General features: G+C 43.2%; 1 protein-coding gene across 1 annotated transcript; it reads left to right on the forward strand.

Moving 5' to 3' along the window:
• Window positions 1-441: 441 nt before the first annotated feature.
• Window positions 442-15,335, forward strand: NEK2 (NIMA related kinase 2). Its single transcript, XM_083494640.1, has 9 exons — window positions 442-674; window positions 3,334-3,551; window positions 5,625-5,865; window positions 6,910-6,992; window positions 7,197-7,323; window positions 7,577-7,799; window positions 8,791-8,845; window positions 8,922-8,992; window positions 14,309-15,335. Exons 1-9 carry the CDS (start codon window positions 579-581, stop codon window positions 14,536-14,538), a joined length of 1,344 nt encoding a protein of 447 aa, XP_083350766.1. The 5' UTR covers window positions 442-578; the 3' UTR covers window positions 14,539-15,335.
• Window positions 15,336-22,076: the final 6,741 nt, after the last annotated feature.

A 22,076-nucleotide genomic window follows, 5' to 3' on the forward strand; every position in this document is an offset into this window, starting at 1 on the left:
TGGGTCTTCAGGGTCCTGCTCAGAGTAGCTCCATTGAAATTAGCAGACATTCTCATTAATTTCAGCGGGTCTACTCGGAGTATGATAAATATATAGTTATATTCCATCCTGTCCCTGGTAGCCACTACGTCACCTGAAGAGCCGAATGTCTGCGATATGGAACCAGAAATACTGTAATGACTTATGTTCAACTCTTGGGTTTGTTCGGTTTGGTAAAAATACATTCTCGTCGCCTGCCTGATGACGTCTTTTGACTGGCAGGGCACGATCAAAGCGCAGCTTGCGATCCGCTTCCGCCGCGTGCCCAAGCCTCGTACCCAAAATACCTCAGCCCCAAGTTTTCTCGCGCCGCCCTCGAGCGGCAGCTGCGGTTGCCTGGCGACCGGGCAGAGGAGCAGCCGTTGGGAGGCACGTGACTTCGGCGGCCGCGCGAGCCAATTGGAAAGAGGGCGGGCGGGCGTGGGCAACGGCAGACCAATCGGCGGCAGGCGCGGCGTCTTTTAAACGTCTTTTGCGCTGGGGGACGGCTGCGTGTTCCGCTGTGTTTGGGTCGTTTGGCCGCCGCGGAGCGCGGAGCGATGCCGAGCCGCCCGGAGGACTACGAGGTGCTTCTCACTATCGGCGCCGGTTCCTACGGCAGGTGCCAGAAGGTGCGGCGGAGGTCGGACGGCAAGGTGAGTAGAGGCTGCGAGCGGGGGGGGGGGGAGGGGAGCGCCCCGGAGGATTGTGGGAAACCCGGAGGATTGTGGGAGGCCTTCTGAAGCCATGCGGAAGGGCAGGGCCTAGGCCCGGCTGGGAACGCTGTGCTTCCCCAGATGTTGTGTTACAAGTCCCATGATTCTCTCCGAGCATGAGAAGAGCCCTACTGGATAAGGCCAAAAGCCATATTATATTATTAGTGTTATGTTATTATCAGTGTTTTTTTCTTTAAAAAATGTTTAGGGGTACTCTCATTTTGACTCAAGAAAATCACCATTTTATAGTTCAAATCTGGAAAAATAGATATAGTAAATGGACAAAAGTACAAAAAGTTTAGGGGTATGTGTAGCCCTGCATACCCCCAGAAAAAACACTGATGATGATGATGATGATGATGATGAATTTATTTAGTTATATGTCATCAGATAGGTCTCTACTTACACCCAGAATTTCAGTGTCAAGGCCAGCTGCTGTAAATTAGAGCAGGGGTATTGTTTTCCAAGAATGGTCCAGCAGCTCTCTTATGCAAACATAGCAGTAGGAGCAGCAAATACAGTGCAGGAAGAAGTTTTATTTGCTCTGCAGTTGCTCCGGCTACTCCTTTCTCTGCTGGGGGTTTCATCCAGCGTCCTTCTCTCATAGTGGCCAGTGGGATGCCTCAGGGAAGCCAGTAATCAAGCCCACTCCTGCTATTGTTCCCCAGTGACTGGTATTCAGAGATATGCTGTCTCTGGCACTGAAGGTGGCATGCAGCCGTTGTGATGAACTGATAGCCTTATCAATGCTCATGTAGCCTGGAGCTGAAGGCAACTGGAGTCTAAGGAAAGCTGAAGGCCACAAATTCACTATCCCTGTCTGAAAACATATGCATAGGGATACCACCAAAGAAAGCTTGATGCAAAACAACGCTTGGAATCAGAAACAGACTTTAGTGTTAGAGCTCAGCCCTGGTGCTAAAAACCATTTCTCTGAGCTCCCCCTCCCTTTCCTGTTTTTACTATTGCACCACAACACAGGCCTTGCATGCAGGCTGTGTTCCTGCTACAGTGGTGCCTTGCAAGACGAAATTAATTGGTTCCGCAAGTTTTTTCTTCTTGCGAGTTTTTCGTCTTGCGAAGCACGGTTTCCCATAGGAATGCATTGAAAATCAATTAATGCGTTCCTAGGGAAACCGCTTGCCAGGCTGGCGGTGCGGAGAAGGGCTTTTCTCCCCACCGCAAGCCTTCAGGACAGGTACGGGAACAGAGGGGAAGGCGCGCAGCGCTTTCCCTCTGTTCCCGGGGCTTGCGTGGGAGGAGGGTTTTTCCTCCGCACCGCCAACATTCAGAACAGCATTCTGAATGTTGGTGGTGGGAAGGAAAACCCTCCTCCCACCCCAAGTCTTCAGGAAAGCCATCCGAAGCTGGGCGGCGGGAGTAGGCGTTCCCCCCCCCGCCCGGCATCGGAGCTTCGTTCCGATGCCGGGCGGCGGGAGGAGGCGTTCCCCCCCCCCCCGCCCGGCATCGGAGCTTCGTTCCGATGCCGGGCGGCGGGAGGAGGCGTTCCCCCCCCCCCCGCCCGGCATCGGAGCTTCGTTCCGATGCCGGGCGGCGGGAGGAGGCGTTTCCCCCCCCGCCCGGCATCGGAGCTTCGTTCCGATGCCGGGCGGGGGGAGGAGGCGTTTCCCCCCCGCCCGGCATCGGAGCTTCGTTCCGATGCCGGGCGGAGGGAGGAGGTCCGAGGACAGTGGGGAAGACGCGCTGCGCTTCCCCGCTGTCCCGGAGATTTCCCTATGGGCTGTCGTCTTGCGAAGCAAGCCCATAGGGAAATTCGTTTTGCGAAGCGCCTCCAAAACGGAAAACCCTTTCGTCTAGCGGGTTTTCCGTCTTGCGAGGCGTTCGTCTTGCGGGGTACCACTGTACTTTTCTTCCGTGCCTCCCTCCCCTAAAAGCCAAATGTGTGGCCCCAGTCTTTGTATTTGTGGGTGAGGTGAAGAGGGACAAGATCCTGCTTTCTAGGGATGCTCCCTGAAGTAGAGGTGGCTCTATAGCTCACTACTTTATTTTCCTTGATTGTTAGTTGCTATTGTGGGGTTTCTGGATGTTTCCTTCTGTTGGAAGCAATGTGGTCTCTGACTTCTAATACTCTTGTGCAGGAACTGGACTAAGGTCTTAGTTGCTGCATCTCTGCTTCAGAAACAGTCTTTTTCTACCTGGACTTCTGGGCATGGGACCTGAGACACCATATACATATGCTAGCAAAAGCGTCAGATTGGTTCTGGCACATGAAAGGATTCCCCAACCTCATTAGAACATTGTACTGTGTTGTGCTCTTAATTCTGCAGTTGTGCATTAGGTTGGCTAGACGTTTAGAAGGAAGTTGCAGCTTTTGTTTATTAGTATGTTTGGCATGGGAAGATTTACCATGAGCAAAATCTCAAATTACAAAGCCACCACAAGTGATCCTTGCACTAATAAAATGAGGTGTGAATCTCTTGCTGTGGAAGCAGTGGAGGGGTTTGCTGCTGTTGGGTGCGGGGCTGAGATTTATATTGGTTTAAAGTAAGATGCTAGTCCATTGAGCTTTTAAAATCATTGTATTTTTCAAGTTTTTTATATGTTTATTGTCTAGAGATGGCTTGCTCCTTTTTTTCAGGTCTTGGTCTGGAAAGAACTTGACTATGGATCTATGACAGAATCTGAAAAACAAATGCTTGTTTCTGAAGTGAACTTGCTTCGTGAACTAAAACATCCGAATATTGTCCGGTATTATGACCGTATAATTGACAGGACAAATACAACACTTTATATTGTGATGGAATACTGTGAAGGTGGAGACCTGGCAACTCTGATTGCAAAATGTACAAAAGAAAGGTATGTAAAACTTCTGGATTATCATGACATTATCTTGTGCTGTAGGTTATGAAATTAGTTATGAGAGGTCACAGGTATTTTCAGCCAGCAACCAAAAATTGAGTTTTAATTTTTGAGCCAACTGTCATTGAGGGTGCAAGATTATTGCTGAGCAGAGATGCCAATTTTTACCACACTGATGAAATTTTATTTTCCACTTGGCAAGATGTTAACCCATACAGGCAACCAAGTAGTTTGCTTTAAAAAGGTAAAGGGACCCCTGACCGTTAGGTCCAGTCATGGACAACTCTGGGGTTGCGGCGCTCATCTCACTTTACTGGCCGAGGGAGCTGGCGTACAGCTTCTGGGTCATGTGGCCAGCATGACTAAGCCGCTTCTGGCGAACCAGAGCAGCGCACGGAAATGCTGTTTACCTTCCTGCCAGAGCAATACCTATTTATCTATTTGCAATTTGACGTGCTTTCGAATTGCTAGGTTGGCAGGAGCAGGGACTGAGCAACGGGAGCTCACTCCGTTGCGGGGATTCGAAATAAGATTACTTACTACACAAACTGCCTGCTTGTGGGGAAATGACAGTTTGCTTGGACATGCACGCACGCTTTCCTAAGTAATTACATACTTAGTAAATGTTGACTTTATTCCCTGTAATCCTCAGGAGGAATATTCCTGTGGATTCTTTTATTTATTTTTTATTACTTCAGTTTGTTTTTTCCCTTTAGAATAGGAAATGTACAAGAGAGTATCAAGGAAATGAGGACAATGTCCTGTGCATTTTAAAACATTAACTTGGCTGTTCTAGATAAATGACCTGGCAACTAAAGAAATATACAGTGAGAGAGGCCTTAACCGTGGATATCACCCTTGTCAGTAGTGAACACTACAATACAGGTGTAATAATCCTACATAACATGATATACTAAATTTGAAATGCATCTAAATCTTTGACTTAAGACTTAAAAAATACAATTTACAGTTTTCTCATAAGTAGCCCATGTCCCTCTGTAAAATAGCCTAAAAGTTGGAATGTCTTACACTTGGCTTTATAAAATTAAATAAATAAAATGTCTAATTTGTTGAGCTGGAATCCTTCTGTTTTGGCGCTGCATTTTCCTGTGTTTAAAAAAAACTGGTGAAAAGTTTAGTCTGCTAGCAAGTAATGAAATGATTATGGGGGCTTTCAAGTAGTTGCCCAGAGATAGAATATCCTTTATACTTAAACTCTTTGAGATAGCTACAGTTTGGCATTGGGAAAATAAAAATAAAACCTGCAGTTTTACCCGATCCATGCTTGGATGAGTAATATTAGAAAAAGCTGTCTCCCAAATTCTTTGTCAGAGGGCCTGGAGCAGCAGTCATGCCTCTGTTGCATGCAGCAACTTTAGATTCGGATCTACTCTAAACAGCTGTGTAAGTGAGACAAGAGTCTGCCTCTTGGACTTGGGGAAAGAGGCGGGGATTTTTCTCACTTGTGTGGAAGTTTGAATAAGATAATGACTAGCAGGAGAGATTCCTTGTCTTTCATGCACGCATGCATATTTAGATAAGACTGTCTCTCTTCCAAATGCTCTGTGTACTGCAGGTCTTCAGAGGTTCAGCAATGTGGCAATGAGAAACAAGAGTGTCTCCTTTTCTTAACTGTTAGCATAACTGGGAAATTTCTGCCTCAAAACAGCACAAGGGAACAGGGAGATAATACCAAGGACAAATGGGATTTAGATAATAAGACAATGCAATTATTTGTGGGATTCTTTCAGAGGATTATAATTAGCTTTCAGTTACTTTCATGTATGCTTGTGACCAAAACACATATATCCAAAACACATTATCCAAAGAAATGAATGGCAACCATTCACTTCTACAGTATGGGAAAACTGTTGCACTTGGGGAACACCTGTTGAAAAGGGGTGCAGTTTTGGCCCCTGGGGACTCAAGCTACTTAGCTTCACCCCTATTCTATCTGCATGTTTTGAGTTTCTTTACCAAAGTAATGGAATATTTGAAAATGGGCTGAGAGAGAGAATGGATTTTGGCTTAAAGGTACTCAAAATAACCAGTTGTTTCCTCTTTCAAAAGACATTATGTGGAAGAAAACTTTGTCCTTCGCGTCCTCACCCAGCTGACCTTGGCTTTGAAGGAGTGTCACAGGCGGAGTGATGGTGGCCACACTGTGCTTCATCGGGACCTAAAGCCAGCAAATATCTTCCTTGATGGCAAGAAGAATGTGAAGCTTGGTGACTTTGGCCTGGCCAGGATACTTCACCATGATACCAGTTTTGCAAAAACATTTGTTGGCACACCATATTATATGTCTCCAGTAAGTGTCCCAAGATGAAAGCAACTGCTTTGGATTTTGAGCATTTTTACTTTGTGATTGCCAGATCTAACTTACCTTTCAGCAGCAGTGACTTAAATTAATTGGTATCTAATATAGCATGTTTTGTTTTGTTTTGATTACTAAATACAAGTAAAAGTTTGCCATGCTGTATACTGTATAAAAGATCTCCAGACTATCTTTCAGAGAGCAGAAATAACAACTGAAATATTTAATAGAGAAGAATTAAATAAATTACACTGGTTTAAATGTTGTGTTTAGCTTGAAAATTATGGTAAAACTTGTAAATATTGACACAATTGTTTTACAATATTTATATACAGCTTGATCATAAAAAACTGTGTAGTTTACAAATAATAGAACAACACTGGAATTGTCCATAAGAAAAGTTAAAAGCAGGTAATTTTAAAAAATGCAAAACCTACTTAAAATCAACAGGGGGCTTAAAACATGTCAACTCATAAAGTCGTGGAAATTTAATTGCATGTGCTTCCTTAACAGATTTTGGAGCCTTCAATCTTTTCTTAATATTTAAATGTTAACATACTAATATATGCTTCCTATGGGGAGTCTTAAGTGAATTGCAGCTTAGAAACTGCTCAGTTTAATTGGTTTCGTATCATTCATTGTTATTAATTTTAAGAAAGAATGTATTTCTAGAAAAGGGGAAAAAATAATGGTAAATTTCACTAAGAAAAGTGAACCTTAACCCTCTTAACACCAACTGCTGGAGACAGGTTTGAATTCCAATATGACTTTCCTCTTTCAATGTTATATTGACACAGTCAAGTCAAAAGGTGGACAAGTTGACGGTCCTAAAATACAGTAAGCAGCAAGTATGAGTTAGCACTAAAAGTGTTATTGCCATCATGGAATGCTACTTACTGTGTGTTTTTTAATGCTTAACACCTAAGTAATATTCCAGAATGCATACTGGTAACCAATTTTGTGGCCACATTTCATCTAATTTGCAAAGTAATTATTAATATATTCTGTACTAATATATTCTGTTTCCCCCCCTATTAGGAACAAATAAATCGCATGTCCTACAATGAGAAATCTGACATCTGGTCTTTAGGATGTCTTCTCTACGAGTTGTGTGCGTTGTCGTAAGTATAGTACCAGCTAAAAGTTTCTAGGCAGGCATATTTGGCAGCATGTAAGCTCATTTCACAGTATAGAATGCTCTTGAGAAGAAGCAACTAAATCAAAACATGGGCACCAAAACATTCTAGAAAGAACAAATAAATAAGAATTCATTTCAAGTTGATGCTGCGGTGAAGTGGAAGAGCATGTTTGTTCACTCTTTCTAGGCCTCCATTCACAGCCTTTAACCAAAAGGAGTTGGCAGAAAAGATAAGAGAAGGGAAGTTCAGGCGGATCCCATACCGTTATTCAGATCAGCTGAATGAACTCATCACAAAGATGCTGCACCTAAAGGTAAGGGTGATTTCTCAAGGGTACGAAGGGTGGTGTCCAACGAGCTGCTGGTGGAAGCTTCTGTCCTCATTCATGATCCTTCCATATTAGTTTTTGATGCAGCAGAGGTGGCTGCAGTCAATCCCAATCCAGACAAGTACTGTATACATAATTTGATCCCCCAAATGTGCTGCTGCCTGAAAAAAAACTTTAAATGGCTTCTTAAACATAACATTTCTGCATAGTGACTATAATAAGTCTCCCTGGTTTCAAGGATTACTGTCGGCCTTCAGTTGAAGAAATTCTGCAGAACCCTCTGATAGCCAGCCTGGTATTGGAAGAGCAAGGGAGAAACTTGGAGAGAAGAGGGCGACGATCAGGAGAGCAAGATAAAGTAGAAAGACTTTCTGGAACTCCAGTGAATGAGCTGAAACTGAAAGAGCAGCAGCTACAAGAGAGGGAGCGAGCCATAAAAGAGAGAGAACACCGGCTAGAACGTAAGAACGAACACAGCAATGGGATGTGGGGGTTTGGATTCCAGCTCCAGACGTGTCTTCAATGGGGAGTGGGATGCATTCTTTCGGTGACATGAAGGAAACGTTAATACAGTTCTTGCAAGGTAAAGGACCCCTGGATGGTTAAGTCCAGTCGAATTTGACTGGGGTGCAGCGCTCTTCTCCACTTTCAGGCCAAGAGAGCCAGTGTTTGTCCACAGATAACTTTCCGGGTCATGTGGCCAGCATGGCTAAACCACTTCTGGTGCAACACCGCGACAGAAGCCAGGGCGCACGGAAACACTGTTTACCTTCCCACTGCAGCAGTACCTATTTATATGATATACGATACGATATACGATATCTTTATTGTCATTGTCCCATGCAGGACAATGAAATTGAAAAACTACATAAAACTACTACAAAACTACATAAAACATTCAAAAACCCCTAAAAACTCTGAAACCCCATTTTAAAATACACTATACTATACTATTACTTGCACCAGTATGCTTTCGAACTGCTAGGTTGGCAGGAGCTGTGACAGAGCAGCGGGAGTTCACCTCGCCTTGCAAATTCAAACTGCTGACCTTGTAACTGGCAAGCCCAAGAGGCTCGGTGGTTTAGACCACAGCACCACCTGCAACCCTCCAAATTTCTTGCATTCATGATGTAGCTGCACATTTGGAATGAATGAGGGTCAAGTCATATGTAACTTGGAATGCACCTGAATAGATGATATATTCAACTAATAGTTTCATGGTGCCTAAACATGGATGCAGTGACACTACTGTGCTTGCGTGTGTTTTCCGTTATGGGTCTTGTTTATCCTTTTATAATAAGCCAAGGACACTGTTCATAGAAGCAAAGGGACTTCACATACTATGCAGGTTGCATGCTGCTTTCCCCATGGGCCATTTACTGGTCGGAATAAAAAACTGTCATAGCTGCACACTGTCCGCAATTGGATAACATGGCTTGTCTTTTGTTCCAGAGAGAGAGCGGGAACTGTGTGTTCGGGAGCGACTGGCAGAAGAAAAACTGTCTAGGTTGGTTTTAAAATGTCTAAAAGTGTCTTGTTTTGAAAAAGGCTTTTCTTTTATTAACCAGCTCCTTTCTAAACAGGGCTGAGAACATGGTGAAGAATTACAACTTATTCAAGGACCAGAAGCTATTGCAGCCAGCGACATGCCCAGGTAGGAGAAGATGTTGGAAGCTCTTAACGGACTGCTAAACCTGGAATCCCCAGATGCTACCAGACTTAGTACTAGTGACCTCTCTAGTAACGCTCCTTCTATGGTGGATATTAAGCCAGTTTTCCTGGCAGCTCCAGTATGTTTTAATACCGGCGGCAGATTAGGGTGGGCTTAATATGTGTATGAAGGGGCCAGATTGGATGCCCACTGTGGTGGTACTTCCCTTTGCCAGTAGTAAATACTGGATACTTCAAGCTGTTGATGCTCCTCATCTGTATGGTAAACCATGACTTTAAGAGGAGGCTTCTGAAATGCTGTATACTGTGAATTTCTTGAAGGTTTGGTCAGGGGCAGAGGTGTTTGACATCTTTGCCACTCAGACAAATGAAGAGTTGGACAACCTAAACCTCTCTGCTTCTCTTTGCCTCTGCTATTTAACTGCTAAGCCTAGTTTAGATACCACTGCTACCCAAGAAGGGAGGCATCATGACTTCAGTAAATATTTTCTACCATTCAGCTGTCACTTTCTAGTGCCAGATCTGTGTGTGTGCATTATACCTCTGTCTTCTTACATGTTTACAACTTGGAGCCAATTTTGGCTTACTTGAACTCTAAAGTTAATCCTTAAATAAAATATATTTTAACTTACCATTTTGTAAATGGCTGTGCAAAGAGGCTAATTTAGGCTAACCTGGGGTTTATATGATGGTGCCTTACTAGTTAGTAGGTTTTTGTTCTTGGAGGCCATTTAGAATGGGCTGTACATCCTAATGCATATCCAAACTAGATAGGGAATTAAGCCTTATTCAAAAGCAGCCAAAATATGGGTAGCTTTTCTTTACTGTAGTCTAGTCAATTTTCATATATCTTGCTTTAAAACACTGCAATTCTAGGTTCTATGCTGTTATCTAGGCATATAGCCTGGGATACCATGAACTGATGCAGCTTGATTTTTTTCCTTTAAACTTGGTTTTTCTTTGGGACCCCCGCTCTTCATTTCAAAAGCTGTTTGTCAGGCAGCATGAGTGGCCTCATTTATAATAAACAGAAGCCTAAAACCCCATGCAGCTAGCTGCGTGGACTTCTGGAAGCCTACCAGAGTAACTGCCAAGGGGAGTCTAGTCAATGCAAAACCCAGATTCTAGTATGTTGCTGTTTGAGCAATAGGCCTAGTAAAGAAATCCAGCAAATAATGTAGCCTCTTTAAAATACAATTTTTCCTTGTGGATTTTCCTTCAAAATCACAGACAAGTCTTCGCTAATCACCACAAACTTAAATGATGATAGAATTCTTATTTATCTGACTTATCAAAAATGGTGTGATATCAAAGCATCTTCAGGAAGTGAACTTCTTTGTAGTCTTCGAATCAAAATGAAGCTTCTGGAAAAAAAAAAAGCCACTGTGTTTGCAACTGATATTTTTCCACTCCAGCTCTGTTCTAAGGGACCTGCTTCACTGGGCAAACCCACTTGACTTGAGTAATAATTTAACAATTGCATTATCTGGGTGATGCCCCTTTGAAACTAATGGACTTTAAGTAACCAAAGTCCATTGATTTCAGGGAGTACATTCAGAATATTACCTAGCTGGATGCTGTCCTGTAATAATACAGCTCTTGCATATAGTAGCCTTTTATTGTTCCATATGCAGGCTGTATTCTGTTATGTATGGTTTTACTTATCATTAAAATACGTAATTTTTGGTTGGGGGTATTGAAAGTCCTTGAAAGGTGGGCTTGCTGAATTTGCCCAGTGTTTTCTGGGCCTTCACATCTCCTGTGGCCAAAAAATCTGAAAGTATTGCAGTTAAGCTGCATCAAAAAGGTAATCTACAGTGCCTTACAATGAGGTATTAAAGTCTATTCAAAACTATTGTAAAGGAGGCCTGACTAGTGGGCTCTTTTAACATAAGAATCCCCCTTTACTTGCAAAATATCTAATTCTGTATGCCCACTAGTTACCTTTTTAATATACTTTTGATGTGAGAAATTGCTTGGCTAAATTACCACCATTCATGGTAAGCAAAGCTGTATACACACCAGTCCCACTATCCAAACACAATGCATATTCAGGAAATCATTTGTTAGGTGAGTGTTCATGTAATTGGTCAACGATTGCCATCGATTCTTGGGGGGGAGGAATACTAAAGCGTTGCCAACCATGGAATTCTGACCCTAAAATGACAACAAAGCCCTCTGAAACCTTGCAAAAGGCAAACAAGGAAAGAAAAATGCTCTTATTTGTCTAATCTTACCCCCACCCTGCCCATGGTTTCTGGCAAATGGCTGCCACAGACTAGCAAAACACAAGCAGCCTTAAACAAGCCTTACCTTTTATTTGTTTACAGTTCAACACACAAGTCTGCCTGTTTGAATATCTACTTCTCTATTCAGGCAATTCTTTGTGATATTGGTCCAGCTTGTGAATCACAGTAAACCACAGTTAATGGTTTGCTCTGAGCAAGCTGCTCTCCACTTGCGCTTCCACAATCCCACGATTAGTGTTATGTTCAAGTCAGGCATCATAGTTCATTTCACTCCTAAGAAGTCAAGATCTGTAGTTAGGTTTGTTCTTGGCTTACTAATCCTGTGTTTCTTGGAACTAAGCAGACCAACATCTGTCTTAGCATAATGCTAAGCTAAAGAACACAATCCATTTCTCCTGTTTTCTAGCATCAAGGAGCCAAGCACCCTGGAGCAGCAAGCTCATGATAAACCGTTAACTATGGTTTACTGTGATGTGCAAAGGAGGCCCAGTGACTCCTCAGAAAAAGAGGCATAGTAAAGACAGCTATTGGTGCTGTTCTTATTATTGATCTTTAGTTATTGTCTAGAATATGTACCCAAAATCGAGATATGGTTCCATGATATATAGTGCAGGGATTACTTTCAGGTTTTAGATATATGCTGCAGTTGAAGTGGGCTAACATACCATGGGTGAATGGGTTTTGAAACTGAACATTTTGTGGGCTTTTTTTTCATAAAGGGGAAAATCCCCACACTATCAATGTAAATGGTACGTTGTCCAAAGGTGGGTCAGAGAAGGGATGGATGAGTGGGAGAAAACAATACAATGGCATGCACTTGGGGTTTGGTTGGCTGGGGATAAAGACAAATATAATGGTGTAGCCACAGATTGGCAGTGCATCCTCAAGTTCTGGAACAGACATGAGAGCAAGTAGTATTCAGTATCTTCAGAGTTGGGACCTTCTCCTACCTGCTGTTCACTAGGAGTGTTGGACTATAACTTCATCATCTCTGACCATGCTGCTGGCAGCTGATGAGAGTTGTTCAAAACATCTGGAGGGCAATAGATTGGAAAGACTGCTTTTACCTAACTCAAGGAAAGTTGGGCAGTTTTTCATTTTTAGCTGTGTCCTTCTAGTTGCCCAATTTTCCTCAGTTCTCTCATGACTTGAACAAATAAAAATATTATTTCTGCTGCTTCCAGTAGAATATTAGGTTATGTCCATCAGTTGATAAGCAGGGTCAGTGCTACTTCCAGGGTCTAGACACTCCTTCAAAACTGCCAAATTACTGACCTCTCCCTCAGTTTCCCAGAAGAAGAGGATGAAGTCAGTGGATGTTGGCTCTCCTTGTTGCATCATTAATAGAAGATGACAGCTGAAGGTGGGCCTGAGGCTTCCACGCATTGGCAGTGGGGTGCTCTCCTTAGACATGGGGCATTGGCAGCTGCCCATCATTGCTGACATCTGACACTTCCCTTGACCAATGGAGAAGAAATCTGCTTCCAAATTGAAGACTGAGCTTGAGATACTTCTACCATGATTAATCATTGCTCTTAGATCAAGGATGGGGAACCTCCAGATGTTGCTAGACTTCTGGCTCTTAGAATAGGGAGACCTGCATTCAAATCACTCCTCAGCTACAAAACTTGCTAAGTAATCGTGGGCCAGTTTCCCTTGGCATGAACTGTCTCCCAAGCTGGCTGTGACCATGGGGGTATGCAGTCTGAGACCATGTCTGAACCATACATTTAAAACACTGTGATGCCACTTTAAAAGTCATGGCTTCCTCCAAGCAATCTTAGAAGCTGTAGCTTGTTAAGGATGCTAAGAGTTGTTAGGAGACCCCCTGCTCCCCTTCCATAGCTACAATTTTCAGAGTTCTGTGAGAAGAACAATTGATTGGTCAACCACTTTGAGAATTGGAATTCTGGTAGAGGAATAGGGATCACCTAACAAGTCAGCATCCTTAACAAACTACAGTTCCCAGAATTCTTTGGGGGAAGCCATGACTGTTAAAGGGGTCTGATACTGCTTTAAATGTTTTGGTGGATGTGGCCTGAGTTACTACGAAGAGCATAAACATGTAATAAAATTTTTCCGTGAAACCACCCTTTCTGTATGGAACATGTAGCCTCCTGTGCAGTGTAAAATAATAAAAACACATAACACTAAAACTCAGTAAAGGAGCAGTGTTATATAGTGTGGGTGTAAGGAGAATATATGCATGATGAAAAGTTCTCACTTTTCCAATTTCCTGTGTATAAACAATTGCCACACATGAAATTTATCTTCTTCAACTAAGTATGTTTATGCTGCACCCATTTGACATGGTTTTAAACTGGTTCATACTTTCAAATTGCTTCAGTTTTATAAAATAAAAGTGCATTGACCAATATTGTCCTTCAGAGGTGAATTAAAAGTAAGAAACAAGGCCCCTCATCCGTTGGCTCTTTTTTTCCTAGACCCTATTCTGAGTTTCCTAAGGCAAACGAGATTTATTTCTGTCTTTCTTTCACACACAGAAGATCTCTATATGATAATCCTTCCCTTCACAATAATGTGTGCACAGTCTAGAAGGCACATTCTCCCAGATAAGCCCTATAAGAGTACTGAACCCAGCCAGATGTGCAGGGTATAAATAGTAGTAGTAATTATTATTATTATTATTACCACTACTGAACGCCTTTGCCCCTGTAATAGCATGGTACACACACTCCCTCTCCCCCCCCCAAAGGCAGTGATATTGATGATTTTTTTTTCTTACAAGGAGTGTGGCAACTGTGGAACCTTCAGTGTAATCAAAATTTCGCCTTGTAGAGGGGTATGAACACTTGCAACCTTTGCTGAAAACTCAAAATGGAAGGAAGTGAACTAGGGGTGGCTGATCTCTGGCTCACCAGACATTGCCAGACTCCAACTCCATGGAATGGCCATTACGGAATGGCGGGAATTGGGAGTCCCAACAACATCAGAGAGCCAGAGATTATCCACCCCCAGAGTAAAGAATAAACTAATATTCAGTGAGCGAGAGTTAAGGATTTGAAAAGCATCTTTCTGTTTTTTTAAAGATGACGAAGCGCTGCCAGTCTTTCCTACGAGAAAAAAGAAGGTTCAGTTTGGTGACGAAAGCAAAGAAAATGCTCAGTCTGAGGACAGCCTGGAGAATTTCCCCCTCTCAAAAGAAAAAGGTTGTAATCTGAAGAAGCGTCTCTACGCTGCCAACCTGCGGGCTCAAGCCCTTTGTGAGCTGGAGAAACACTACCAGCTCAAAAGCCGCCAGCTTCTCGGAATGCGCTGAATATTTGTGTGTATTGTGTACAGAACTGTGATGTTTTCAATAGTGTCATTTAAGCTGATGTTTCCTGTGGCGTGTATGATGAAAAGCTGCGTAGGATGGTTTTAGAAAAGGTGCTAAAATAGTCTTTTAAACTCTTTGTAAATAAATGTAAATAATTGTGTGGTTGTGTGTGAATAACTCTTTTCCTTAGAGTTTGCATTTTTATGCATTTGGCTTGCTAGTGTTGCATTGCTTAGGCCAGTTCTAAATATAAATATTCATGGTGTGGTTAGCTAGATTTTTTAAAAAATGATTACGATGTGATTTTAACAAATAGCACAACACTGGATATAAGATTTAAGGAAGTGATTCTGCTGCATCAGAAGAAGAAAAAAAACCCCTCACTTTGAGTCTCTAAATTTAGGTGTGTATAATAGTTGGATTTTTACAAGCATAATGTTGCATCTAGCACAATATCTGTTCCTTCTAATTAGCTAAATTACTCCCCCTGCAAAGTTTACTGAAATGTTACATTGTTTAATGAAAAATGTTAAAAAAGAGCCAAGTATGTAATGTGTTCCAGGACAACCCCACAGAACGGAGTAGATATCAAAATTTGACTGGAGGAAAAGAATTTACAGGTAGCCTTTTGTTTAAAGACTCATTTCTCATGAGAGGTTTTATACATTAAATATGGTTGTACATGAGTTCTTACGTCTGAAGGAAGATCATAAATTTCCCAGGAAGGGAGATCTATGGATTTCAGAGGTCAGGATGCATACATACTCTTTGGATGTTATTAAAAGCAGAAGTGTAAATAGTCTTGTATGCCTTTTTGTTTTTTTCTCACCTTGTGATGAATGTATGAAGCCACTTTTGATCTCTTTCGTTAATCCAAAACGTTGGATAGAATTTAAATAGCTTAATTCTCCAATGGCCTGGAGGTGGTGCACTTGCTCTGTTGATGTGGTGATCCCGACTTATACCTCTGCTGCAAGTGCCTATATGTGAAATTAACGCCTGTCTGCTTCAGTAGAGCTTACTGTCAAATAAATTTGGCCCATGAGTTTAGCTTTAACCTATATTCACATGCCACATTATTTTAGAAAAGCATGGCCACCCAGCTCCTCGGAAATACACGCATGTTCTGAAGTAATGGGATAGCTGTTGTCTTCATTGCAGCCTGGTCATATGCACATGGCACATGAGTGGCAGGCTTTCGGTCTCCTTAAATCTCTCGCATGCACACACACACACACACACAATTTTGCATTACAGCCTAGAAATGGCTTATCTACAGTGAGAACTATGCCAGACAAGTGCTTGGTTTTCATTGGTTTGTGCCTCCCCTTTGCAAACCAGTTTACAAACTACAAAAGTAACTGGAAATGTGAATTTTAAGCTGTTATAGCAACATGTTCCACTGACACTTGAATAGCTAGGTTTTCCAAACCCTTGCAGTACTCTTTACATCTAGTGCTATTTTTCTAGTAAAAGAGGTGCTGGAACACCCACCAATCCCACTCCTGAGCTGCAGTCATGCTTTCACCACACAGCAGCTCCCCAGCTTTCCACCTTGCTCTCGGTACCTAGGAGAAATAATATCTCACCCTATCCGTTCCATTCTCTCACCTAGGAGCAAGCCTGCTCACAAGCAACCCCCCCCCCATGAAGCATGCCTTTAACCTCAGCCCAAAGGGGCAGCGGCAGCTACCCTCCCTTGCACCCCCAGAAACAACCCACAACCAACTGTGGCAAACTTCTTGCTCTTCAGTAGCAGATCTAACTAACCTACCAAACCTGCTTTCTCCAACATGTTGCCATCCTAGGGTCTAGCGAGGAAAGACTGGGGAGCCTAAGACTAGCATTCACCAGCCTATGGTGGCCTCAGAATAAATAGGCTTTCTGCAGTTAACTCGTTACAGCTGTAGCAAAGCTTTTGCTCTTCATGGGTGTGGCTAGTTGGTCAACAGGAAGCTGTTCTCCAGGTGCAGCAGAAATGGGCTGAGGGAGTCTAAGGTTAGGGTCCTCCTCCAAGCCAGCAATGCTACTGCTACCTCCCGCTAAGAATTTGCTTGTCTGCTCAGAAATAAGTCCCATCGAGTTCCTAGCTTACATGTAGAAGCAAACATCCTTGGGCAGCATCCAATGTCTGCCCGCTTTCTGTTTGCACAACAGGACTTCTGGTCCTTGCTGCACCTGGAGATAGCAGGGACCATCTCCCTAGAACTCCCACGTGACCCCAAAATCTGCTCCAGAGATTTCACCCCCACCTAATTGAGGGCAGATTTTGTGGAAGGGGCAGCTGCACTGGGCAGCAGAGGAAGCTGCCTTCTACTGCGTCTGACCTTTAGTCCATCTAACTCAGTATTGGGCCTATTGACTGGCAGTGGCTTTCCAGGGTTTCAGACGTGTGTGTCACAGCCCTACCAGGAGAAGGAGGGGACAGACCATGGGACCTTTTGCATGCAAATCACACAGTCCTGCTGTGAGGAGAAGCCACACTGCCCTAGCCAATGCACACTTGTGTTACGTTGGCTCACACCCATCTTGAAAGAGATTTACCTCTGATTAAATTTCCACAGCACCCCTATGCAAATCCCATTCAATTGTTTTCCATGAGACTTGCATCCCACTGCTATGTATGCTTATGCAGGACCAAATCCTACTGTGCGTTCCTTTCCTAGATTAAGTATGCATACAATTGTAGCCTCTATCATAGCAAAATCTTCCCACTTGTATACTTAATATGCAACTCTTTTTGAAGCAGAATGTCAGCAGGCACAAACCCAAGGAAATGCAGGGGGAGGCCCCAGTGTTGACCATTAAAATGAAATAGTTACATTGGATCCTATTGCATTTTAATCAAAAACAACAAAAAATCATTTGCATAGGTATGCTTACTCCAGAGAAAGCCTCCTGGTGTTCAGTGGGGCTTACTTCCAGGTAAGACTGCAATCCTATACCCACTTCCCTAGAAGAAAGTCCCAATGAAGTCAATGGGACTTACTTCTGAGCAGACATCTGTAGGCTTGCCCTGTATGTATATGTACATATATAGCAGATGTAGGGAACCTTTGACCCTCCAGATGCTGCTGAACTACAATGTCCATCAGCCCCAGCGAACATGGCCAATAGCTAGGAATGATGGGTGTTGTAGTTCTGCAACTTCTGGCGGGTTATCCCCCTACTGTCATAAACCATTGAAGGCAAGCAATGCAATCCTATACATGTGTACTTCAAACGCTGTTGAATGAGATTTATCCTTATATAAGTGCTTATAGGATGGATTATAGCTTTAATTCGTTAAAGGTTATTTCAGATCACTGTTAGAATACAGCCAAAGATTAAATATTAATTTTTACGACTGCGGAACAGTTGATAGGCTGATATTAATACTGCATTAATACTGTGCGTCATTTACACTGCTTTTCCATTTAATCTTTTCGGCCAAACAAGGCTGGAAAGTTAGTATGATAACAGCAAAGATTTGCCTGTATCTGACACAGGATGGTGCAGAAGGATAAAGGCCACGCTTGGGAATTTCTTTGACTTAATCCTGCATATAATCTCCGGGAAGTCGTTTTCTGTGACCATCAGTAACAGGCCCGTGTCACTAAATATTGATTCAGATTTGAAGCTGATGGAATTTAGAGTGCCTGTGATTTTGGGCTTGGTCCACTGTGTACACAGTATCTGCACAGATGCACATCAAGCATTTGTTTGGCTTCTTCAAACAAAATGGAACGAGACGTGATTTATGGGACCAGCACTTACAATTGTCTTCCCAGGTTGCTCGCTGTTCATAAGCATTAAATGATTAGCATGCAAAGTTAATTTGCAGCCCTCGAGCCATTTGGCAAATGGGAAACTTGAGATTTTCTTCCTTGTCATTGCTTGCAAGAAATTCATGTTGATGTCTGCTGTTTTATATGGCCCCAAGTAATTGAAATGTTTGTCTGTTAGTTCGGACTCGATTGTTCAGTGTCCTTGATTAATTTGAGGACCATATTTTCACTGCAAAGCATATCGGTGCCTAAGTGCTCATGTACTTATAAATACTTAAAAAATAATAATACTTAATTTAAACAGACTCAAAGTGTGTCACATAACTAGTTTTACTTATTTATTTGCCTGGCTGCCTGCCTCATTCATTCTCTGTTGGTTAGGAATCCTGTTCTAGCTGCAGGAAATTTGGCCCTGCCTCATGAATCCCTCCTTACCACCTAACAGGAGCAGTGGTCAGAATTTGGTAGGGTTTGTATATGCACAACACATCTAGTTCCCCAAGCACAGGATAGCGGAGGTAACCTTTTAAAGACCTACAATTATCAGATTAAAATCTAAGCCACAAAAGAATGCCTAGATCTTCCCTACACCAATCCCAAAAGCACATTTCCCCTGAAAAAAAGTTTTTTTAAAAAATCCTTCCCATTAAAGTAGCGGTAGGGCTTTAAAAGAGGATTGGACAAATTCATGAAGGATAAAGCTATCAATGGCTACTACCCCCAAAGGTTATGTTCCTTCTCCAGAATACCAGCTACTGGGAGTCACAATTGGGAAGTATCCTGTTCTGCTACTTGAGGTGAAATGGGAAGGTGCCCCCCTGCTGTCACTAAAGGCTCCCTTCTCTGAGTCGCACAGCAGCGATGGTGGGTTCTGGTGTGGTCTTGCAGGGCTTTTGCAACTTCTGGTGGCATGCACAAGATCCTGTGAGATTTCAGTGAGAGCTTGCAAGATTTTGGTGAGATCTTGTGAGACCTTGAAGATGCTGCCGCTGCTACTTCTCCACCAGCGGCCAAGGAGGTGGAGAGGGACAGGGCCCCTGCTCTTGGTGTTCTGCCGCCCGAGGCGGCTGCCTCAGTCCGCCTCATGGAGCTGCATATTCCTGCATTGCAGGGGTTTGGACTAGAATAGATGATCCTCAGGGTCCCTTCCAGCTCTTCTATTCTATAATTTTATTATTATTCTATTATCTAATTGGTCCCTGTGAGAATGGGAGGCTCTTCCAGTAGGGAGCATGTAGTATTCTTAATTACAGGAACGGAACCTGGGACTTCTGCATGCAAGCATGTGCTCTACCACTGAACTACAGCCCTACGAGGAAAGTTTGAGAAACAGTGCCATAAAGAATGGACACACAAAGCTGTCTGAAAAGCCCAGGGCACAAATTTTCACAGCCCTCTAGTAGCTATGGTGGCTCATTTAAATAAGCATTATTGCACGCACACACAAAAGTCTGATCTTTTGGGGAAGCTGGTTTGTGGCACAAGGGCTCACAATCCACTATAATCGCACACCTAATTTTGCCAATATGCAGTTGTATCCCACCTCAAAATAGCAACAATTAGCCTTAGGCTGACTGTGTCAAATGGGCCTTTCTCCCAATTGTTTTCCTCTCCAAACCATGGCCCACCTTTTGAACCCGAAGAGAATTTCAATGAATCACCAAAGTTAACTCCCTTGCCATTCCCCCCCCCCCCTTACTACCAATCAACATAATGTGCTACTGTTCCTGTTCAGATCTGTGGGCATGGTGCTTAACAGGTTAGCATAACAAAAGACAGCTCTTTGCCTCAAAGAACCTGGGATTTAAGGGAACTTCCAGCTTGATCGTTGATTGAGAAGTCTGATGCAACAGACCTGCTTCCGAAAAGGCTCAAACTTATTGTGATAAGGAAAGTGATTGGAAAACACAGTAGAAAATGTGAGCTTTGATGCAACATCAGCTATCCTCCCTGCAAACAAATCCCAGTGAATGTTCATTAACTAGCCAGCATCTAATCTCCCTCCAAATAAATCAAGATGAATGCTCAATAAACAGGTAATCTGAAAGTGCTGGGAATTAAAGGCACAGAAACTCCTGCCAAGACCACAAGGGTGTCAATCCTATCACTCAGTAGCTTTTCCAGATGTGACCTAATCTTTACCTTTGCTGTAGTTTGATGCTTCCTGTGACCACTTGGATATACAGTGCCTGTCATCCATAGCTGCTCATCACCAGGGATGCAAAAGTCCAGGTGCACAGTGACCACTGATACCTAAAAAATTGAGCAGCAAACTTGAAGAGGCATCGTTCAGAGGTAGAACATCTGTTTTGCATGTAGAAGGTCCCATGTTCAATCCTTGGCATCTTCAGATAGAGCTGGCAGAGACCTCTGTCTGTCTCAAATCCCTGGGAACCTCAGTCAGGTCAGGAGAACCTGTGGTCCTCCAGATATTCTTGGGACTCCATCAGTTCCAGCCAGCACAGCCAGTAGGCAGGGCCAGGGCCTGCTGTACCATGAAGCAGAGCATCGGCATAGTCAGGATTTTTGTTGGGGGGCAGGACTTTGGGGGGGGCAGAACGGATGTGTTTGGTTAGTTAGTTAGTTAAGTATTTCTATTGTTTTACTTGATTGGGTTTTACTTCTATTGTTTTACTTGATCGGCTACGCCCATGAGGCAGCTGCCTTAGGTACCAATTCTGAAGGGACCTGTATATGTGTGAGAATTTTCTGTCCCCTTTCCTTATTGCAAAAGGCTCAGGTTTTGTTTGTTTGGAAAGCAGGTTTGTTGTGCAAGAGTTCCAAATCGACTTGCATTGTGCAACCTGAATTTCCCTGTAAGTGACTGAATCACATCCAAAAGGAGTAAGCACCTGGAAGTGCCCTCAGGCCCACAAACTAGTTGCATGTTTAAAGATCAAATCCAGCACTTTGAATCACACCCAGGAGATCACAATCAACATCACAGAATCAGAATTGTAGAGTTGGAAGGGACCCCAAGGGTCATCTAGCCCAACCCCCTGAAATGCAGGAATCTCAGCTAAAGCATCCATGGCAGATGACCATCTGACCTCTGCTCAAAAACCTCCAAGGAAGGAGAGTTCACCACCTCCTGAGGGAGACCATTCCACTGTCGAACAGCTCTTACTGTCAGAAAGTTCTTCCCAAGTTTTAGTTGGAATCTCCTTTCTTGTGTAACTTCCTCGTAAGATCATTAAAATTAAAATTCCCATTCCTGACCCATGAGGCAGTTTCCTTTGAACTAAGACAGAAGTGATACTCTTAGAGGAGGGGTGTGGCCCTGAAAGTGCCTTCACTGCCTTCCATCAAAATCCACTCAACATCTCTAACCACCCCCTTTTAGCTAATTGACCTTAACGCTAAGGAAAGTTAACCCTTAAGTTCCACGCAGAATGATCTCTGCTGTTGCACTTCCAACAGAGCTATGGTCAATCCCCTTGGTTTAAATAGGCTATTTGAGTGCCTCAGAATACGCAGGGGGCATAGCCCGGACATGCGCCAACTGATGTTCCCGTGCCCTGTCACTAAACTGCACTGTTTGGAGAATCCAGACACGTTAAAGCTGGTAATATAAACAAGGCAATAAGAAGGGCAATAAATCATGACACAAGATCGTTTGAGATAATGACTTCCGGGGTGGTGAAACAAAGTCATGAAACAATGATACTTGTATAATGAGGTTGACTAGAAAGATGTCAAGTACTTTGTGCTCAACTGAATGCAGTGACATTATGGGAGTTGTCAAGATATGCTACATCAGTCATGTTTTTG

This window comes from Podarcis liolepis (assembly GCF_965112155.1).
Source record: "Podarcis liolepis genome assembly, chromosome: 3".
NCBI lineage: Eukaryota > Metazoa > Chordata > Lepidosauria > Squamata > Lacertidae > Podarcis > Podarcis liolepis.

What these genes read in the sequence shown, in the direction of transcription:
- NEK2 (XM_083494640.1), top strand. Translation starts at nt 579, where the DNA reads ATGCCGAGCCGCCCGGAGGACTACGAGGTGCTTCTCACTATCGGCGCC. An exon ending in GCAAAATGTACAAAAGAAAG is followed by an intron (nt 3,552 to 5,624) that starts GTATGTAAAACT and finishes CTCTTTCAAAAG; the next exon opens with ACATTATGTGGAAGAAAACT. An exon ending in CACCATATTATATGTCTCCA is followed by an intron (nt 5,866 to 6,909) that starts GTAAGTGTCCCA and finishes CCCCCCTATTAG; the next exon opens with GAACAAATAAATCGCATGTC.